The sequence below is a fragment of the Lissotriton vulgaris genome, chromosome 3_2, assembly GCF_964263255.1.
Source record: "Lissotriton vulgaris chromosome 3_2, aLisVul1.2, whole genome shotgun sequence".
Taxonomy (NCBI): Eukaryota; Metazoa; Chordata; class Amphibia; order Caudata; family Salamandridae; genus Lissotriton; species Lissotriton vulgaris.
In genome coordinates, this window is record NC_141690.1 from 192,530,513 (window position 1) to 192,549,963 (window position 19,451).

At 41.1% G+C, this 19,451-nt stretch overlaps 1 protein-coding gene across 1 annotated transcript in view; it reads left to right on the forward strand.

Annotated features, from left to right (window-relative positions):
- The window catches only part of POLN (DNA polymerase nu), a 2,377,116-nt gene that overhangs the window by 1,582,600 nt on the left and 775,065 nt on the right, over positions 1-19,451 (forward strand). The window contains exon 19 of the mRNA XM_086964459.1: positions 16,712-16,769. Coding sequence (XP_086820585.1) covers positions 16,712-16,769 — 58 coding nt within the window. The remainder of the gene's footprint in view (positions 1-16,711; positions 16,770-19,451) is intronic.

Consider the following 19,451-nt stretch of genomic DNA (forward strand, 5'->3'; position numbering starts at 1 on the left):
ACAGAACCTAACAAGAGCTGAATTGAGTGCTTTACGCACTCTTCGCAACAACAAGGATATAATCATTCAGAAGGCGGACAAAGGAGGAGGATTGGTAATCATGGACACGGAGTTCTACATAAGGAAAGGCAATGAGCATGTCCTAGACACGGAAGTTTACTTGAAATTGCCAAAAGACCCCACTAACGAGATTGCAAAGAATTTGGATACCATTCTTGATAAAGCGGAAGAACTAGGGTGGATCACTATAGCAACCAAACGATACTTAAGGCAGTTATACCCAAGGAGACCAAAAATATATTTCTTGCCTAAAATACACAAATGTTTGCAAAACCAGCCAATTCGTCCTATTGTTTCAGGATGTTCTTCAATTTTTGAAAACTTGGGCATATACATTGATGCCCAGCTGCAAGCTTTCATGCGAGATTGGCCAACCTACCTAGAGGATACTTCACACTTTTTAAGAAGCGTGACTTCGCTGGATTTACAAACCGAGGAAAGTTTGGCATTATGCACAATAGATGTTGTGTCACTTTACACATCAATTCCTCACCAAATGGGCCTGGAAGCCATCGAATGGGCACTATTGCGAATGGATATACCATCAGCAACTAAGTATCTAATCATGCAACTACTGGAGTTTTGTTTACACAATAGTTACTTCGTATGGCAAACTGAGTTCTTCACACAATTAAGCGGAACAGCTATGGGTTTTCCAGGGGCGTGTATTTACGCAAATATCTTCATGGCAAAATTCGAACTGGAGTACATTTTAGAAGATATAACATGGCAAACTGGCCTTTTGTATTACAAAAGATACATTGATGATATCTTCCTGGTTTGGAAGAAACCAACAGAGGATCTTAAGCGCAACATACAGAGTCTCAATCTAATTAATCCGAGGGTCAAATTTACAAGCCAAATTAGTACCACCACTCTTCCTTTCTTGGATGTGCAAGTAAAAATTGAAGGGAACAAGATGAGCACAGAGCTTTATAAGAAACCAACTGATAAAAACACAGCACTTGAGTATGGAAGTTTTCATCCTACTACTCTAAAGAATAATTTACCAATGTCTCAGTTTATGAGAATAAAAAGGATAGCATCGGACGATGCTCAATGTGCCAAGAGTCTGGAGAAGCAAAAACAATGCTACCTTAACAGAGGATATCCGGAAAAGCTAATAGACATGCAAATGGAAAGGGTAAAAACAATCCCTAGAACTGTATTACTTCAAAAAAAGACTAAAGAGACGGAAAAGAGAATGGTATTCGTATCTAAGTATTCAACAGCAACCAGAGAAATTAAAAAGACGATACTCAAAAGATGGGACATTTTGCAAATGGAGAGTGATTTTGACCACCTTTACGCACAGAAACCGCTTTTTGCATACTCAAGGTCAAGAAACATAAAAGAACTATTGAGTAGACCAGATGACATGATATTAGAAACATCTAGTCCAAGAGGCACAACCAAGTGCTATAATTGCAAAAACTGCAATAACGTAATCACTGGCAACAAATTATCCCATCCCAAAACAGGAGAACAGATAGGGCTTAGACACTCAGCAAATTGTAATGCGGAACACGTAGTGTATTCGATAAAATGCCCATGTGGACTATTGTATGTCGGCAAAACCGACAGGAAGATGAAAACACGTCTGGCAGAGCATAAAAGCAGAATTCGCAACAAAAATGTAACTTCACCACTCGCCAGACACTGGATTGAGAAAAATCACACAATAGCGCAAGTTCGCTTTCAGATCATTGAGCAAATTCCACAATGTCTAGGGTTGGACAATGCAAAAATTTTACTCAGGAGAGAAATATATTGGATTTGGAAACTTCAAACCACAGTCCCTGATGGGCTCAATGATAAATTGGATATGATATGTTTTCTTTAAATTACATGCCAATATTAATAACTGCAGATCCAGTGAGGGTTGTTATCAGCATAGTGGCACTTAACATCAGCGAGATCACACGTGTTACATTTATCATAAATCAGATATCATTTACTTACTTACTTTCTTACAGACACCAAGACACAAAAACATGAAATGTATGGAATGATGTTGACACTTATAATGTTTTTCCTTTTTTGTTTTTTTCTTCTTTTTCTGTCGCTATCTCACTTCACTGTTATTAGTTTTCTAAACACTTGTTGATCCACCTCAGACCATATATCTAAGAGCGGCTTTTAATACCATAGGACTCTTTGACACTATGCACTTGGCATCAACCAGCCACGAATAACTCCCTTCTAATAGGGCTTTCAGACGCTTGTTCTTAATCCATTAAGCGATCGGTTTCGCTGTATTACTCATATCAACATAGTTATTAAGGTTCCTTTATGATAAGCTAGATTAATAGGGAGGCATATATTTTCTTTGTCAGTATAGTTTGGTAAGTTTTGCAATTAGCGCAGAATTTGTATATAACCCCCTTTCAATATGGCGCCCGTGCGAGAGTGAATCAGTCCGTTTTCGATAACGTGACCGATTCGCTCTATAAACATAATAGAAGGACCAAAGGCTCTCGAGTACCAAACGAGGGAAGACACCGGTACAACGCTGCTGTTTTGCAGTCTCCGGTAAGCGTTACTGACAGGGAGATTCTTTAATTCAGACACGCGTTGGCTTTAACGAAATAATACTAAACGTGTCACGCGTTTATTTATTTGTTTCCAATAGTACGGGAGAACGAGGAATATTAGCGAGACTCTGCCATTCTGGACAAAAGCTCGCAGGTAAATTAGTTTTAGCCCATATTGAATAAGGACGGTAATTTACTACTACTTTTAAGGCAAGCCATTCATGGTCTTGATTTTCACATTTATTTTTACCAGATTCCTTCAACGCCACATTTAACACTTCCCTTAATACACAGGTGAGCGTTTGTTGACTTAAATGGTGAGCAACCCTTCGTGGTTTATTTTGTGATAAACATTGCGATAGCTTCCCTTTTTTGATTAGATTTTCTCTACAATTACCCACAGATAGTTGTACCAACCACTGGAAGCCAAGGTAATAATATAAGTACATCGGTTCAATACCGTGTTAATTACAAGTTCTCAGTATATACAACCAAGCATTTTGCATATTTTTTCAGACTTTACAGGAACCTCTCAAAACACGTCTTCTTATCTCCAACCAGTTAGTTAGGTAAGGTAATTTAATGACAGTCGCTTTAACGCAGAATACTTTTTCTAGTGCATCGAAACTAATTTAGGTTTCCTTTTTCTTTCTTTCTTCTTTCATAGGCCCCTGACGAAGGGGTGCAAAACCCCGAAATGCATTGGGTTGTAAATATAACTGTGTTGTGTAGCAATTGACCAGTGTAAAAAACATGTATGAAAAGACAATAATTGTTTATGTATTGTAATGAATTGTGCTTTATTTCATTTGAACTGAAAATGACATAAGTTACAAAAAAATGTTTTTGAATTAAAAATATGACAAATGAAAAATTTTGAAAAATATATCTTTCAGTTAGTGCGCACTTGAGTCCTTGTGATTTCGCGATCCCTGGCTATATACATTGATTTAGGGTGTTGGCAGGCACCAATCTAGTGCAGCACACGTACCGTACAAGCGACTTATTTTGAATAACAGAGTGCATTACCACCAACCATTTATTATTAGAATAATATTTACAACATTTCCAATTAACTTTCATGCCATATTGCTTTTCTTCTGTATAAGTGTAACCCATGTAGCACAGTAATAGCTTTCCTTTCTGGCTGGTTACAAATTCTGCTCCTTCTGTCATTTTGTTGTTTGTATATCTAGAAAACATATATATAATAGTTAATGTCAAGGAAAAAGTGTTTATAATTCTAAGTAAGTGATTATCAGTAATGTATATACTTACTTGTTTTAGAAATCAGTGAAATCTTTTGATATGCTTTATTCTTTCGTTGTGGATAGTGTTTTCTGATGTTGTTTTGTCATATGGTTACTGCGTTTCTATATATTGTGTTAAGTTAGCATGAGTTTATTAAATGTTTAAACACCATATTTTTCTTCGGCTTCAGTTTGCACACAACACCTAATTGTTATTGTAGCTTTCAACCTAGACGAAAGATGTGATTTATTTGAGAATAATATGTTATTGCTCTGATATCAGTCGTGCTTGGTACACTTGGTACAACTGTCTGCACACTGAGAACTGCACCCTCTAAGAATAACCTAACACAAGGTTGCTGAAGGCCTGATCCTCGCACCACATTAGACATAACACAAATAATGTTGCTGCCAACATCGGGCTCTACGCGGGTTAAGATAGAGTTACAGGGAATGAATCAACACACTTGATGCTTCGCATGCAGAGAGCTGGTAGCTGTTGATGTGATCTGCTCCTACTGACCATTAGAGGTATGGGCCCGCCCTGCTAAAAACCCAAATGAGACCTTCTTAGATATAATATAGTATGCTAAATAGGGTGCGCGAAATATAGGTGATACAGAATTTCTATAGATTTTGCATTATATTATGCTATCACCGTTCGCTTATTATGGACTAGTGACTATGCTGATAACTCTGATTTTTATAATATGTATGTTGATATTATATAAAATACTGCGTTTGAGAACCTTGCATTGAACGTGTGTTCTTTGACTCCCCGTTTTGGTTTGTAATGATTATATAACGAAAGAGTGTTCATGTGTTCCACGATACCTGAGGTTCCCTAAGTTCATGTTCTGGATTGTCTAAGTCATTGGGAAGTTGTTAGTACCAATGAGACACTGTAGCTAGCTAGGTAAGGGGATTTCTGATACTAAGGTGAGTTTTGGGTCACCCTAACTCACCCAGGTTCTAGATCTCTGTGCACAGTTCTGTGGGAGAACGGAAACCCTGCTACATGGCGCCCATACGTTGTTGGCCTTATATCATGACACTCGAGTAGTATATCATTCAAACCTTAACCCCTTCATTCCCGTTTCCGGTAAACGGCAGTGTCGGAAAAACCTACCTATTTTTGAAATAGGTCTTTTCAAGCTTGAATATATCTAAAAACGGTTTCCTTGAATTACTACCCAGTTGTGCTACAAAGTAATCTTTGTTTTTTCACTTTCCTGTGCTGACATGGCACAAGCCGTGGACATCCCGCAGCATAGTCGCATTGCGGTGCGTGACCACTTGCGGGCTTTTAATGTCCCTGTGGAAGGCTTGGCTGTGGTTCTGGTAGTGAGTGCGGAACATGCTTACCCGTACGAACTGTTTTATTCGTGGGTGACATTTCCGGCAGTGAACGCTAATTCTGGAGTGTTCCATTCATACACTGCTACTGCTGTACCGGTTGCGTATGCTCCGTACAGGGCACTGGAAGTTCCTATTGATGCTTGGCAGCATGGAGTTTGGTTTGGTGGCGCCCTACCACACGCTTTAACCGCTCCGAGGTTGGGTCCTTTGTCCATTCCGGGTACTAATTGGCCTGCTTTGGCTGGATTCACTCCTCACCCTAATCGCGCCACTTGTAGTGTGGCTGATCTGCGGCAACTTCATGAGGTCGCAGTGTCTGTGATTAGAGCGCTTGTTCATTACACTAGCCGTAATGTTCAGGACGCAGCCCCTAGGGGTGCGCAGCTTCGTGCAGAACAGGCTGGTTTGAAAATCAATCCCGTCATGGTAAATTCCGTGATGGGCAAGAAGCCCCAGGACAAGGATGATTTTCCTTTCTGGCTTGCGGAGAAATTCGGTCAGCTGGAAGCTGTGTTTCCTAATACGAATCCTGGTGACAAACACCGGATTCTTACGCTAAGTTTACCGAAAGATTTGGCCCCTGAACTTGTTGACTGTGAGACCTGGGGTAAGACTTTTGCAGCGGTCTATTCAAGGTGCTATGGCACCCCGTCTGTGACCAATCTGGGTGCGGTCCTTAAACGTGTTCAGGACGAACACGGACCGGAGTCGGCGGTTGAATTGGGTATGGGCCTGTGTGGCACCTTTGATGTTGTTTGCGATCTGATCCTTGCAAATGTCAAGGGGGATGCAGTGAACTTTCAGGTTGCTAACGCTTTGGCGTTAATTCCCGAGGCCGAGAGACCCCGTCAGTTGGCAAGGATTATTGTGGCTGCTTATAAAACGGTTGGCCGCAATGCTAAGGGGCTTAAGGCTTTTCCTGATAAAGAGAAAAAGCAGCCCCAGGGTCAGTCTTCGGAAACTATTGGTCAACCTAAGTCCAAGAAACAGTATTGGCCTAAAAAGCAGAATCAGGGTAAGCAACAACAACAAACACAGGTTTCTGCTCCTGCGTCTCCGTTGCCTGCGCAGTCGGATCGTGTTTATGATTTGCGCGACCGCGCGATGATTAAATCACCTGAAAGGTTTCAGGCTTCTGACCAACGCTCTCCTCGTTCCTTTCAGGACTCATCGGCTCCGTCAACCGGTGGTGGAGGGGGCAGCAGGGGCCGGGGTGGCCAGCAAGGACGTGGTCAGCCCCACCCGCGTAACGGTGGAGAGCAGCAGGAAGGCGCTATGCCCAAGAGACCACAGTTTGCTACGAAGAAAGTCGCCGCCCTGACAGCGCATCGATATGCCCCAGATAGTGAGAACGCGGCTTCGGAATCTGACGTGGGCTCTGACCTTGCTGGACAGCGCGGCAGAGATTGCCATAGTGAGAGAGGCCCTCCGTCCACTGTTGAAGGTGACAGCGACTGACACTTATGTTGTAATTGAAACTGCTGATACGCATGTTGCTCCCCCTGATCGTCTTTTTGAAATTGTCCTGTTAATCGAAGGTGACATGCAGCGAACTGTAAAAGGGGTATTTTGGGAAAATCTTTCGTCTAAGTATGACATTTTGCTTTCGGAGGCTGACTGGCCCCCACCTTTTGTTCTCGCAGCTCCGCGAGGGGAGGAGTGATCCTCCCCAGTTTCGCGCACACTGTATCGAGAGTGGAGGCGCTGCATTTTGCAGAAGAGTGGGCTCTGGCGCTTGCGCCGGCTGTGTACCGCAATCAGTGTGGCTGGGATAAATTGTCTCCAAGCCATGAGATTCCGTTACGGTCTCAGCCGCAGCCTCAACCTCAATATCCCATACGGCATGAAGCCAAAGCTTCAGTTGCAGCTATCCTTGAACAATTGGAATATCAAGGTGTAATTGAAACGTGTGTGTCACCGATGAATAACCCCCTTTTTACAGTAAACAAGCCGGACGGCTCATATCGTTTGGTTTTGGATTATAGGCATTTAAACTCGCATTGCCGTAACTGCGCAGTACAGAATACTCATGGCTATGCTTTAGTGAATAGTCTTGAGCGTAAACGGTTCAAAACCACGCTTGACATTTCCAATGGTTTTTATGCCCATAGATTAGACGGTCTAAGTTCCCAATGGACCAGCTTTACATGCGGTGGTGTGCAAAAAATGTTTCGGCGTCTCCCAATGGGCTATAAGAATAGTCCTGGAGTATTTTCCGCCCGCATAGTCTCGCTTTTGGAGGGCTTCGACCCAGTTGCTTGTTCGTATGTGGATGACATTTATCTCACAGACGACGATCTTTGGGAGCATCTGTGTCGAGTAAATAGCATAATTTGTAACTTTGCAGACATTGGTTACAAGTTTAACTTTACAAAGTCGCACATTGCAGAGTACACAGTGTTGTTTCTCGGCTACGAGCTTAACAACGAGGGAAAGGGGTTGGCACCTCACTTCCTGGAGAAATGCGCACAGTTGCGCTCTCCGACAACACTGAAAAAATTACAATCTTTGCTGGGTTTTTTGAATTTCGGGAGGACTTACATTCCGGAATATGCCCAGCGTATCAAGCCTTTGTATGCTTTGATACAACCATCATTTTCCAAATCATGCTGGCTGCCTGAGCATTCAGCCATTCTGCAGTCTTTGCAGGCTGATTTGCTCGTGTCTGAATACTTACAGACTCGTGATAGCCAGACCAACCTGGTGATAAGAATTATCCCTGGGGCGGTGGGTTTCACGTACCTGACTTTTAATGAAGGGGATACAGTACCTATTGCTTACAAGTCACACTTGTACACTTCGGCTGAACTGCGTTTTTCCACTGTGGAGAAAGTTTTAACGGCTGTACAGATGGCAATTCTTAAAGAACGTGCCCTGTCACAAGGAAAACGCATGTTGGTTGTTACCCCGTGTCCTGCCTTGGAGGCAATTACGAAAGCCAGTGTACCAAATTCCAAAGCTTTGCACCCTAGGTGGATTCAGTGGGCTGCATCCTTGACATCCCAGGATGTCACGTTTATTTTTGACGCCACTTTACGTTCGCATGAGTATTTACAGTATGAATTTGTTCATCCTGCTCCTTTAGCAATGCGGCCGTTGGAGGATTTCCATTGCATCATTTACACTGATGGTTCGGCGCAGGTTGTGCATGGCTCTAAACATGCCTACGTTTCCGCATGCGCCATTGTGGTCGGTGCCATAGTGAACAATGAGTTCAAGTCCAGTGTCGTGCACACGCAGACGCTTGGGGACTGCACCGCACAATTAGCAGAGCTTCGTGCTCTGATGCTTGCATTGGAGTACGCAGATCCTAGTGTGACGACTTTGATCGTAAGTGACTCTTACTACTGTGTCCAGTCTTACAATGAAAACTTGTTCTTTTGGATTCAGAATGAATTTCGTGATTCCAAAGGTAGCACAATAAAACATAAAATGATCTGGGTCCGAGTGGCGGAACTTAAAGAAAAGTTGCCACTCGTGTTTGTGATTCATACTCTCGGCCATCAGCGCGTGGGGGTCCACGCTGTTGGTAATTCGCTTGCTGATGAAGCAGCGAAGTCAGCGGTATCGAAATACTTAGTTGCAGCAGTCACGAGGTCCAAAAGCAAAATAGATGATGACATCTTGGCAGCTGTTGCTGCCACCGAGAAGGGAGGTAAATATCCTGCGGGGTTCCCTTCTAAATACACATACCACTTAAGTCCCGATAAGGTTCCTTATGTGAAAATTCCTGATGTTGGCGAACGTCTAGTTCCCAAATCGGATCGCAGGGCTGCTTTGATTACAGCGGCGCATGAAGGTGTGGCGTCTGCGCATGCGGGCGTCTCAGCCACTGTAACTCAGCTACAACAAAGGTTCTGGTGGCAGGGTTTGTACAAACAGACGCGCGATTATGTCCTTCAATGTGACATTTGCCAGCAGATTAAACCTTCAACTGCTGCGCGTCCGCCTCAGACACAGTTGTACATCTCTAATAAACCGCTTGGATGCGTTTATTTGGATCACTGCGGTCCATTTTCTTCTGATACTGCATACAAGTACGTCTTAGTAGCAGTTGATTCATGCACACGCTTTGTGTGGGTATGGCCACATCGGAGCGCTGATTCACGAACTGTCATCAAGGATTTGCGAGTCTTTATAGGGATTTTTGCCTGTGGTACCTTCCATTCGGATCAGGGTCCGGCTTTCGCCTCTAAGGCGTATAAGGATGCTATGGTTTCGTTGGGGGTCCAAGTCAGGTTTTCGTCTCCGTACAGACCTGAGGGAAATAGTGTAGTTGAACGAATGAACCATGACTTAAAGCAATCTTTGACAGCTCGAGTTATAGGCACTGGCAGAAACTGGCTAGCCCACCTCAATGGCGTGCAGCGTGCGCTTAATAATCTCCCTAGAAGGTCTCTGGGTGGGCGGACCCCGTATGAAATGCTCTTTGGTATCAAGATGTACGTCCCTGACCTCGACGGTCTAGACTGCAAGGCCCAGGCCACGGCTTTTGACGTAGATGAACATTGCAATGTTTTACAGGATCTACAAAAGACCAGAGACAGTCTAGCAAAGGAACATTTGCCCTCCACGTCGGATGATGCGTTGCAGATCCCGGTAGTTGGCTGGCTACCCCAAGTTGGAGAACTGGTTCGAGAGAAGATCGATAACAAGAAAGAGTTTGGTCCCTCATATCATGCACCAGTTCGAGTTCTTGGAGTGAAGGGCACAAGAACAGTCATTTTACCACCACTTCCGGGTCGTAAGGAAAACAGATTTATTTCTATTGACAATGTCAAGACACACAGGGTGGCCGATTCTTCATAGCATGATACCGGCTGTATCCTGTCCTACCATGGTGAGGCATTCTGTGCTGGCAATAACTTCTGGTGCAGAACAGGAGGTGTCCCTCGAGATGCATGCCATATCCAGTCCTTTATTAAATACTATTCCTGTTACTAACATTGATGAGCTGAACTATACCTATCCTGCTGATTTATCAATGCCTGATTTGCAGACTCGTTTGGCCGACCAGTCCAGATTCTCTTTTGACTCTGTTTCGGAACTTTCAAAGAAACCCTCAACTATTGCAAAATATGCCACGTTGTTTAAAAAACATTTTTTAATTCCCCCTTGGACATACATTTGGTTGATCCTGTTTTCATTTTACCTTTTTATGTCAATTGGTTTTGTGTTTTATTTTTTCCGCCTGATCGATGGTCCTACGTTAAAGAAAGAACAGGAATTCGGTACCTTAATGGAACATTGGCCCCTCTTTCCTCTTCACATTCAGCACACAGACTGAAACGAAACTTGAATACAGTCAACATTCCTGCTTGGCCTGTCCTTGATGGTATTGTGTGGGATGCGGTTAGATTTCAAATACATGGGCGCACTGAAGTGATTAATGTTCCGAATGTGCTTAGAGTAAACATGGGAGATGTGATTAAACAAAATATACGTTCTGATGATTGGGATATTCAGGCCGTAGAAGCATTATTCTCTGATTTAAAATACTATGCGGCTTTTGATGCTGAAGACTTATATTTAGATTCTATTAATTATGGTGATTTGTTTTGCTTCCAACATTATGGTAATCATTTTCTCCATAAGACGAATTCCAGGAGGGTTGCTGTGAATTACACGCAGTGGGAACACTGCCCAGCTCCTTTAATTGGAAGCTCCAGTACATTTCTGATAAAAATACAGTTATTTTACAGATTTCAATCAATCGAATCCTGAGTCATTTTATTTCAGAATGACAGAAAAGTCCATGTCCAAAGTTAGACTTACCGATACAAAGTTGCTGTATTCGAAGTCCTTTCTAGACAAATTGGCTTTAGATGGCTACGAGTTCTGGAAGGGAATAATTGACCTTAAATCGGTTTGGGGTACCAAAGATTGGCAGGTACAAGGCACTGAGGCTTTGCACCGTGCATGTCTCATCCCAAATCACATGTTGTTTCTAAATTCTACTATTTCCCAAACAACATGCTTTGGATTGGCTACTTCTAAAAAATTAAATACACCAATTATCCCCGAATTAGAAGAATATTCAGGTTGGGGTAATTTTTCTGAATTGTCTATTCGTAAGATACAGTCGCTAATACACAATTCGTCCTTTAATGTATCCAGCCTGGATCCTAAGGGTTGGCTGTTGTGGCAAAAGAGTTCTGATTCTTGCCAACGTCGATTTCTGGGGTTGGCTGAAGGGTTCACACAAGTGCGACCAGATCCCCGTTTTGAAACTGATTATACTGTCACCACTTACTCTGTAGGGAAACTGTGTCAGAATTGGTTACAACATTCCACGTTAGTTGCAGTTAAACTACATCTATCTCAGTTAACTGAAAATGTGGATTTAAATGATTTTATAAAAGGCCCGGCTAAGGGTAGATCTAAATGGTGGATTTATGCTGTTTACAATGAAATTTGGAAAGTGTCTCAAATTGAGGCTGCTAAGCGCCTTAGGGCAATTGACCAAGCAAATTTGGAAAAAGTACCTGCAGTGGTCGATAACAGTATTAACACGCTTTCTTCCCGAATTTACACATTAAACAATATTGTTTCTTCTGTTGTTGACATTGTGCATGATGAAGTGTCCGTATTATATCATGGTCAAAATCAATTGCGTTCGGTTATGCAGTTTGCATGGACACTACAGACTCTGAAGGCTGGTCGAGTGCCTTGGAGTTATATGAACGTCTCATCACTATTTGCCCCATTTAATTTGACTGACAAGCAGCGCATGCTTTCCATGCGAGATGCATAATTTTCTATGTTACACATTGAGAAGTTAGAATCTTTGCCATTCTCTGTGGCTGAGGCGGCTGCTGCTACATGGCTTATCCATGGTATTATTACTTTACCATTTGCTCTGTATAAATTTACAAATTGTATGCGATATATTGCTATAGGGCGATATGCACCACTAGGCAGTGCTTTCCTACATGAGACATGGTCTTTACCATATACATACAGATGTCTGAAAGAAGGAAAGGAAGTGAATCTGAATGGTGAAGAATGCACACAGTCGCCTGACCGTTCACTGATATGCAGGCACATCCAATTGCATGGTTCTTGTAATCAGGACAGGCCAAATTTAGCCTGTGTTTTAAAAGGCACACCGGTTCCTGCAATAGTTCCCACATTCACTTTATTGTCTAACGGTAGTTATTTACTTTTGAATAACGAAATGTGTTGTGGGTTAATGGTCGGTATCGCCTATGTGGTTACTGTATCAGAACGTGTGGTGTGTTGCAAGAACGTGTTATATCCACCCACGCATGGGAATCCAGATGTTTCCATTTGGCCGCGAATCCCAACATTGAGAGCGGAGTTCAACGGTTTGAGCCGAATAAGAGCCCTTTTGTCTCAAAAGGAAGTGGCCCTGAGCTCGGCCCGTGAAACTTATGTCCTTCACATAGCTAACACACGCACAGAGGTGCAGGCACTTTTAAATACTGACTTGCCGTTTCATTTCTGCGAGCTGGTTCATCAGAGCTTTAATGCCTCCTCCACGTCTGGAATCGCACATTTTTTTAAGTTGGTTAGCAGTGGTCTCGTGACTACGTTTGAAAAAGTATTTGGTATTATCCCTGCGTTCTTTCATTCTATATTCGCAAGTTTGTTTGGCGGATTCCCTGTTTTGCTGGCTTTGGCTGCGGGTGTTTTGGTGATATTTTGCTTTATAAAACATGGATGCCCATCCTGCACAAGGAGCCGCTCAGCCCCTTCTAACACTGTTTCGCAACCGGATGCTTGATTACTATGGCACCTTACCGCTTGCGACTTTGAGCACGGCTTTTGGATTATCATTTAGATTTTCCTATTTCACATGTGTCCAGCCTGTGTTTCATTGCCTGAGCTGTGATTTCGACTGGGCCATTGATTTGTGTCTCTGCTTGACGACTTCTCCTGACGTCGATTTTGATCAGCTGATGAGCCCCGTAGTTGCTCACGAGTTGGTTTGTTCTGGCGAAAGGGTTATGGCCGTGGCAGCGATGCATGGACTAATGGGTCAGTGGGACATATCCGCAGCGACGCATGACTTTCTAGCACATGGCGTTCTCGAGAACCCACTGAGTTGTCCTCTGATGTTGCTAGAGGATTCGGTGCTGTAGGAGCACGTATGTTCTTTCCCATTGCTTAATTGGATGGCTGAACTGTTTTCGGATGATGACAGTGATTTCATGTTGGAAGCTGTGGCTACCTATTTTGCATATTCTGTCCACCCATGAGTGGCTTTGGAGACTTTCACTATTATGGCACGTGACTTTTTAGTAATTCTGAATGGTGCCTTTTCTATTACGAACATTGGACTTTTATATGTTCTGGGCCTATGATTTTATAAATGGCCTCAAGTTCAAGTTTTTATTTTATTTTTGTGTGGCCACTATAGGCATTCATACATATTTTGTATTATTGATTTTTATATACATTTACATACATTTAGCTTGGCTCAATATTGTTGAACTCTGCTTTCATGTTTTGCCTTTCTTATAGTATTGGCTTAATTTTTCCTTTTTTTGACCGTCCTCGGATCATTGGGGGGGTGTCATATGGTTACTGCGTTTCTATATATTGTGTTAAGTTAGCATGAGTTTATTAAATGTTTAAACACCATATTTTCTTTCGGCTTCAGTTTGCACACAACACCTAATTGTTATTGTAGCTTTCAACCTAGACGAAAGATGTGATCTATTTGAGAATAATATGTTATTGCTCTGATATCAGTCGTGCTTGGTACACTTGGTACAACTGTCTGCACACTGAGAACTGCACCCTCTAAGAATAACCTAACACAAGGTTGCTGAAGGCCTGATCCTCGCACCACATTAGACATAACACAAATAATGTTGCTGCCAATATCGGGCTATACGCGGGTTTAAGATAGAGTTACAGGGAATGAATCAACACACTTGATGCTTCGCATGCAGAGAGCTGGTAGCTGTTGATGTGATCTGCTCCTACTGACCATTAGAGGTATGGGCCCGCCCTGCTAAAAACCCAAATGAGACCTTCTTAGATATAATATAGTATGCTAAATAGGGTGCGCAAAATATAGGTGATACAGAATTTCTATAGATTTTGCATTATATTATGCTATCACCGTTCGCTTATTATGGACTAGTGACTATGCTGATAACTCTGATTTTTATAATATGTATGTTGATATTATATAAGATACTGCGTTTGAGAACCTTGCATTGAAAAATAAACATTTCAAACTTGCACGTGTGTTCTTTGACTCCCCGTTTTGGTTTGTAATGATTATATAACGAAAGAGTGTTCATGTGTTCCACGATACCTGAGGTTCCCTAAGTTCATGTTCTGGATTGTCTAAGTCATTGGGAAGTTGTTAGTACCAATGAGACACTGTAGCTAGCTAGGTAAGGGGATTTCTGATACTAAGGTGAGTTTTGGGTCACCCTAACTCACCCAGGTTCTAGATCTCTGTGGACAGTTCCGTGGGAGAACGGAAACCCTGCTACAGTTTGAGCTGTTAGGATAAAATACAAAGACAATATTATTACCAAATTTTGAGTATATTTACAATGTCACAGCTAATTTCTACTACAAAAGTGGACACTAATAAGTGTAGGATTTTATTTTACATTGTCAAGATACTTACTTATTTTGTTTTAGGTAGGGTTTTCCAGTATAGTTGTATCTTCTTTTTGTGGAGAGTAGATTGTGTTGGTATCTTAAAAAAATAGGTACATATGTGTTAGAAAATTCACCATGTTTGTAGATTTTCAACAACTTAGCAGTTAATTATGTACTTTAATATACTTACTTAGTGAGTAGTATTTTTGGTATTCCGAATTTGGAGATCTGAATATTTTCAGTATATTTTTCTGTAGTGTTAGCTGTGTAAAAACAAATAGATATTAGCAACTAATTAGAACAAGTGCTAATGTTTGTCGTTTTTACCACATTGATTGCTGTTTACAAATACTTACTTAGTAATATTTAATATAGAAATAGGAATAATGTTCTTTGTTCATTAGTAGTGTAGTTTTCAGTAGTAGAATCTGGAGAACAAAAGTACATATGTGTTATAAATGTAATTGTTTGTTTGTGTTTAGAATATTTTACAAGTAAATTAAAAGTTACAATTTACTTACTTCATTATTAGTATCTTTAGTTTTAGGATCTTGTTTACAGTTGTTTTTTGAAGATTTTTCTATAGTGGTAGTATCTATAAAAACATTTGTATGTATAAATCATTACAACATGTGCTGAATAGTGGGGATTGTCACAGTTAATGTAGTGTTAAACGATACTTACTTTGATATTTGTATATTTCTTTAATACATTAGTAGTATAGTAGGAAGTAGTAGAATTATCTGTAGCATTAGGAGAGAAATAAAATATTTTGGATATACACATAAGAAAAATATTTTTTGAAAGTTTACAACATTAATGTCATATAGAGATAATTATAACATTTCTAGTAGTTGTGTGTTTTCAGAAATCAGTAATCTGTAAATTATTATTAGCATGTTCTGTAGTAGTAACAGAAAAGGAGCAACGGGTATTTAGCAGGTAAGTAATATAGTAGCAGTTATTTACTTAGTGTTTAATTGATTTACTTACTTCAAAGATTTGATTATATTTTGATAATCTTGATGTTCTTGTTGGTGTGCTGCAATTCATCCAGAGATGTATCTCCTTCCGTGACTTTTAGCAAGTGGTTTGTGTTTTGGGTTTAATTGTTTATGTAGAGGAGTGTCATTAGTACTTAGTTTGCTATTGGTTGGTGAAAAAAATATGTGTGTTGATTGGTTAGTTTGTATTTTTGAATTTAAGTTGTGAGTATTATGTAGTAGAAGGGAAAAGAAAATTAATTATATAATTATAGAAATAGCAGACAAAAATTTTCAATGTGTAGGCTATATAATAGATAATATAGAATAGTTTTTAATTTTTTATAAGAAAAATAAAAATGTTTAAATAAGTAGTGTGTATTTAATTGCAAATAAAATAATAATATGTTTAAATAATGAGCAAATATATGTATATAAACTGTCGATATATCAGAAATTACGATATTATTGTTGACGATATTATTGATGTCGATATTTTATTTAATGTGTATGTATTTTAAAGAAATCGATATTTATGTATACCGATATCAAAGTAGTCGATATAAATCAAAACGATGTTTTTGTATATCGATATTAAGTATCCGATATATTTGTATATCTATAGTTAAGTATAGGAAGTCGATAATAGTGTAGTCGATATTTTAGTTCCGATATTAGTGTAGTACGATATTCTGTATTTCGATAATATGTCAGACATTCGGGTTTCACCCCCATCAACCAATAACCCAATTTCTCACAGTATGAAACTTCTTAACAATAAGTATTTCACCTGTGTTATGGAGATCCTTGGGCACCTAATCAGTTTTGTCATTTTTTTCAGTTGTTCAAGGTGTTTTCATAGTTGACTTTATTTGAACTTGTATATTTGAAGTGGTAATACTTAATGAATTTATGCTTGTATTTTAATTTTTAGAATATCCAAGGTGTTCCCAAACTGCCGGTTCAAATTGCCAAACAGCAGTATGTAAAAGGTAGAGTTTCACCATTTGAATGTGTTTTCAATCGTATAGTTATGTATTTAATTTTAATAGTTGCATGCTAACCACAGTAAATCCATAATGGGTATTTAAGCTCTTTAACAGGAGTCACGCTCCATGTTTTGATGTGTTCTCCATGATATATAAATTAAAGCAAGCGTGATACAGAGATGAGACCAGACAATCAGGGAACTGAGTAGTATATTCTCGATCATGTCTACCTAACGGGCTAGCCAAAGTCACAGCTGCTTTTGGTTTCAAAGTTAGATGCAGTGAGGAAAAGAAACACCAAACTGGTTAATTCAGAGCAGGGCAATGGCTCCGCTATCTGCTAGCTGTGTTATGGCTTTCGCTTAAAAGTTGAAGATGAGTAAGGAAGCTATTTGAAGAAAGCAGAGAACTAGAATGCCTACTAATAAGTCATTCCTTTCATTGCATTTGCCCACTTACCCACTGTACCATTGTAGTACAGTCTGAAATTAGGCCGAGGCTTCTCAACATGCATGGGGGATGCCATATTAAGGCAACATTACACCACTGACCTACACTGTTCCTACAGTGCCTGCAACTGGTATGTTACCTTTACAATGAATCATTTACATAGACTTACAGCTACAATGCATTTATTATATTGCATCTCATTTACATAAACTTACGTTTCGTATGCATTTATTTTTTTCAATGTGTTGTAAATCTGAACTCATGTAGATACATGTTTGCATTCTATTTATGGGTCGTGATGAGAGAATTTCAACATAGACTGGTGGCAGCAGAGATTTGGTAAATTCCAGTTGTATTATGGGGTAAGAATATGGTATAGTATGTTAAAAAGTTGTTCTAGAGTGCACAGTCACGCAGCAGGGCTTCTGGCACCGAATCTTGAATCTGAGAACCAGCCCCCCACGTAGTCTGCCATCCATCTCCAGCAACAGCCGTCTTGGGAGAACGTCTGCTCCCCGTTGAGCAGTATATCGCCAGATTCTTAGGGAAGGAAAGCAAAATGAAATGGGGCAAGGTGCTACCTTTCAAGGCCTGTATATCAACGCCAGATCTATCTCTAAACATGCCATAGAGGTCTGGGATTGCTAGATGATCGGAAACCAGACATCTGCTTTTTTACAGAGACATAGCTACATATACATTCATCTCTCTCCCTAGCTATCTCCTTCCCTGCTCAATATACGGTAGTGAGACTGGACAGAACAGGCAAGAGGGGAGGAGGTATGGCTATAGCTACCCGCCCAACCCTGCACATACAAATCTCACCATCTCATCTCCCAGCATGGAATTGATGCTATTCTCAATGGAACCCACCCAAGGCTTCAAGGTGATGGGTGCTATAGTCTACCACCTCCCGGGTGAAAGTAAGAAATCCTTCTGTGCATCATTATGCATCATTGTGCATCATTATTGGAAATCCTCGCCCCATATGCCATGCAAGCAGAACACTTTCTTCTCTTAGGGGACTTTAATCACCATCTAGACAGCCACGGCCTGTGGAGGGAGTTTTGTTGGGGCAGAGAGGCGGGGCGGAGGAGGGGCAGGGTGGGGGGGTGCTAGAAACCGGAGTATGGATAATTGGAGGTAAGTAAACAATTTAATAAATAAAACGAATTTCGTAGCGCACCCTGCACCGCCCCACCAAAACTCCCTCCAAGGGCCGTGGCTGCATCTAGACACTATCTCCAATACTGATACGGCAGACTTGTTGGCTGCGATGGAATCGCTAGATCTCTCTCCTAGAATTTGTAGTCGGATACATACAGTGGGACATACACTTGACAACATCTTCACAAACATGCATAATCTTATAACAGAATCACCTCAAGCATTAAGTTGTTCCAAACACCTGGCCTTGGGGTTTTCTTTCACCACCCCGAAACGATCACCCCAGCCTCAAGGGCACAGGGGTACCCGCAGACTATGGAGGAAAGTCACACCAAAAGTATTTGGTGCAGTATTTTCTCCTCCGTCACTCAGTAACTACAATGACAGCAATACAGCCCTGAATATGTTGGAAACAGCGATAATGGCAGCCTTTGACACCATCGCCCCGATCAAGGTAGCTACCATCCACGATAGGATCGCCCCAGCTCCATGGTACTCAGAAATCTTGAAGGCTAAGAAAGCCTCTTGCAAAATCAGAGAACGTAAATGGAGGAAATCAAAATAAGAAGAAGACAGGTAGCCCTATAACGTAGCACACAGGACATACCTAAAGAATTGTAATACTTCCAGGAGAACATATTTAGCCACTCGAATCGACGAGGCAAAGTGCTCCTCCAAAGAGCTCTTTAGGATCCTTAAAGAGTTTACTGCTCCCAGAGCCAATAGCTCTTCCTGCACTCCCACGCAGGGGCTATGTGATGAGCTAGCCACGCACTTTAGACAGAAGATTGACAAAATCTACGACTCCTTTGATCAGGAAGTGGAGATTGGGGAAGTAACATCGGTCCCGGACAATCCTCTCTCCCCAGACTAGAGACTTTTGCAGCCACTACCTCTGAGCAGGTCTCATCACTGCTGGTACACACTAAGTCAGGATACCCGTTAGATGTGGCTCCCCCCACATCACCTCAGATCTGGCATCAGAGTTGGCAAATCCAATTATGGAAATCTGCAATCTGTCATTAGAGATCTCCTCCTTTCCGTCGAAATGGAAGAAGGCTTATATTA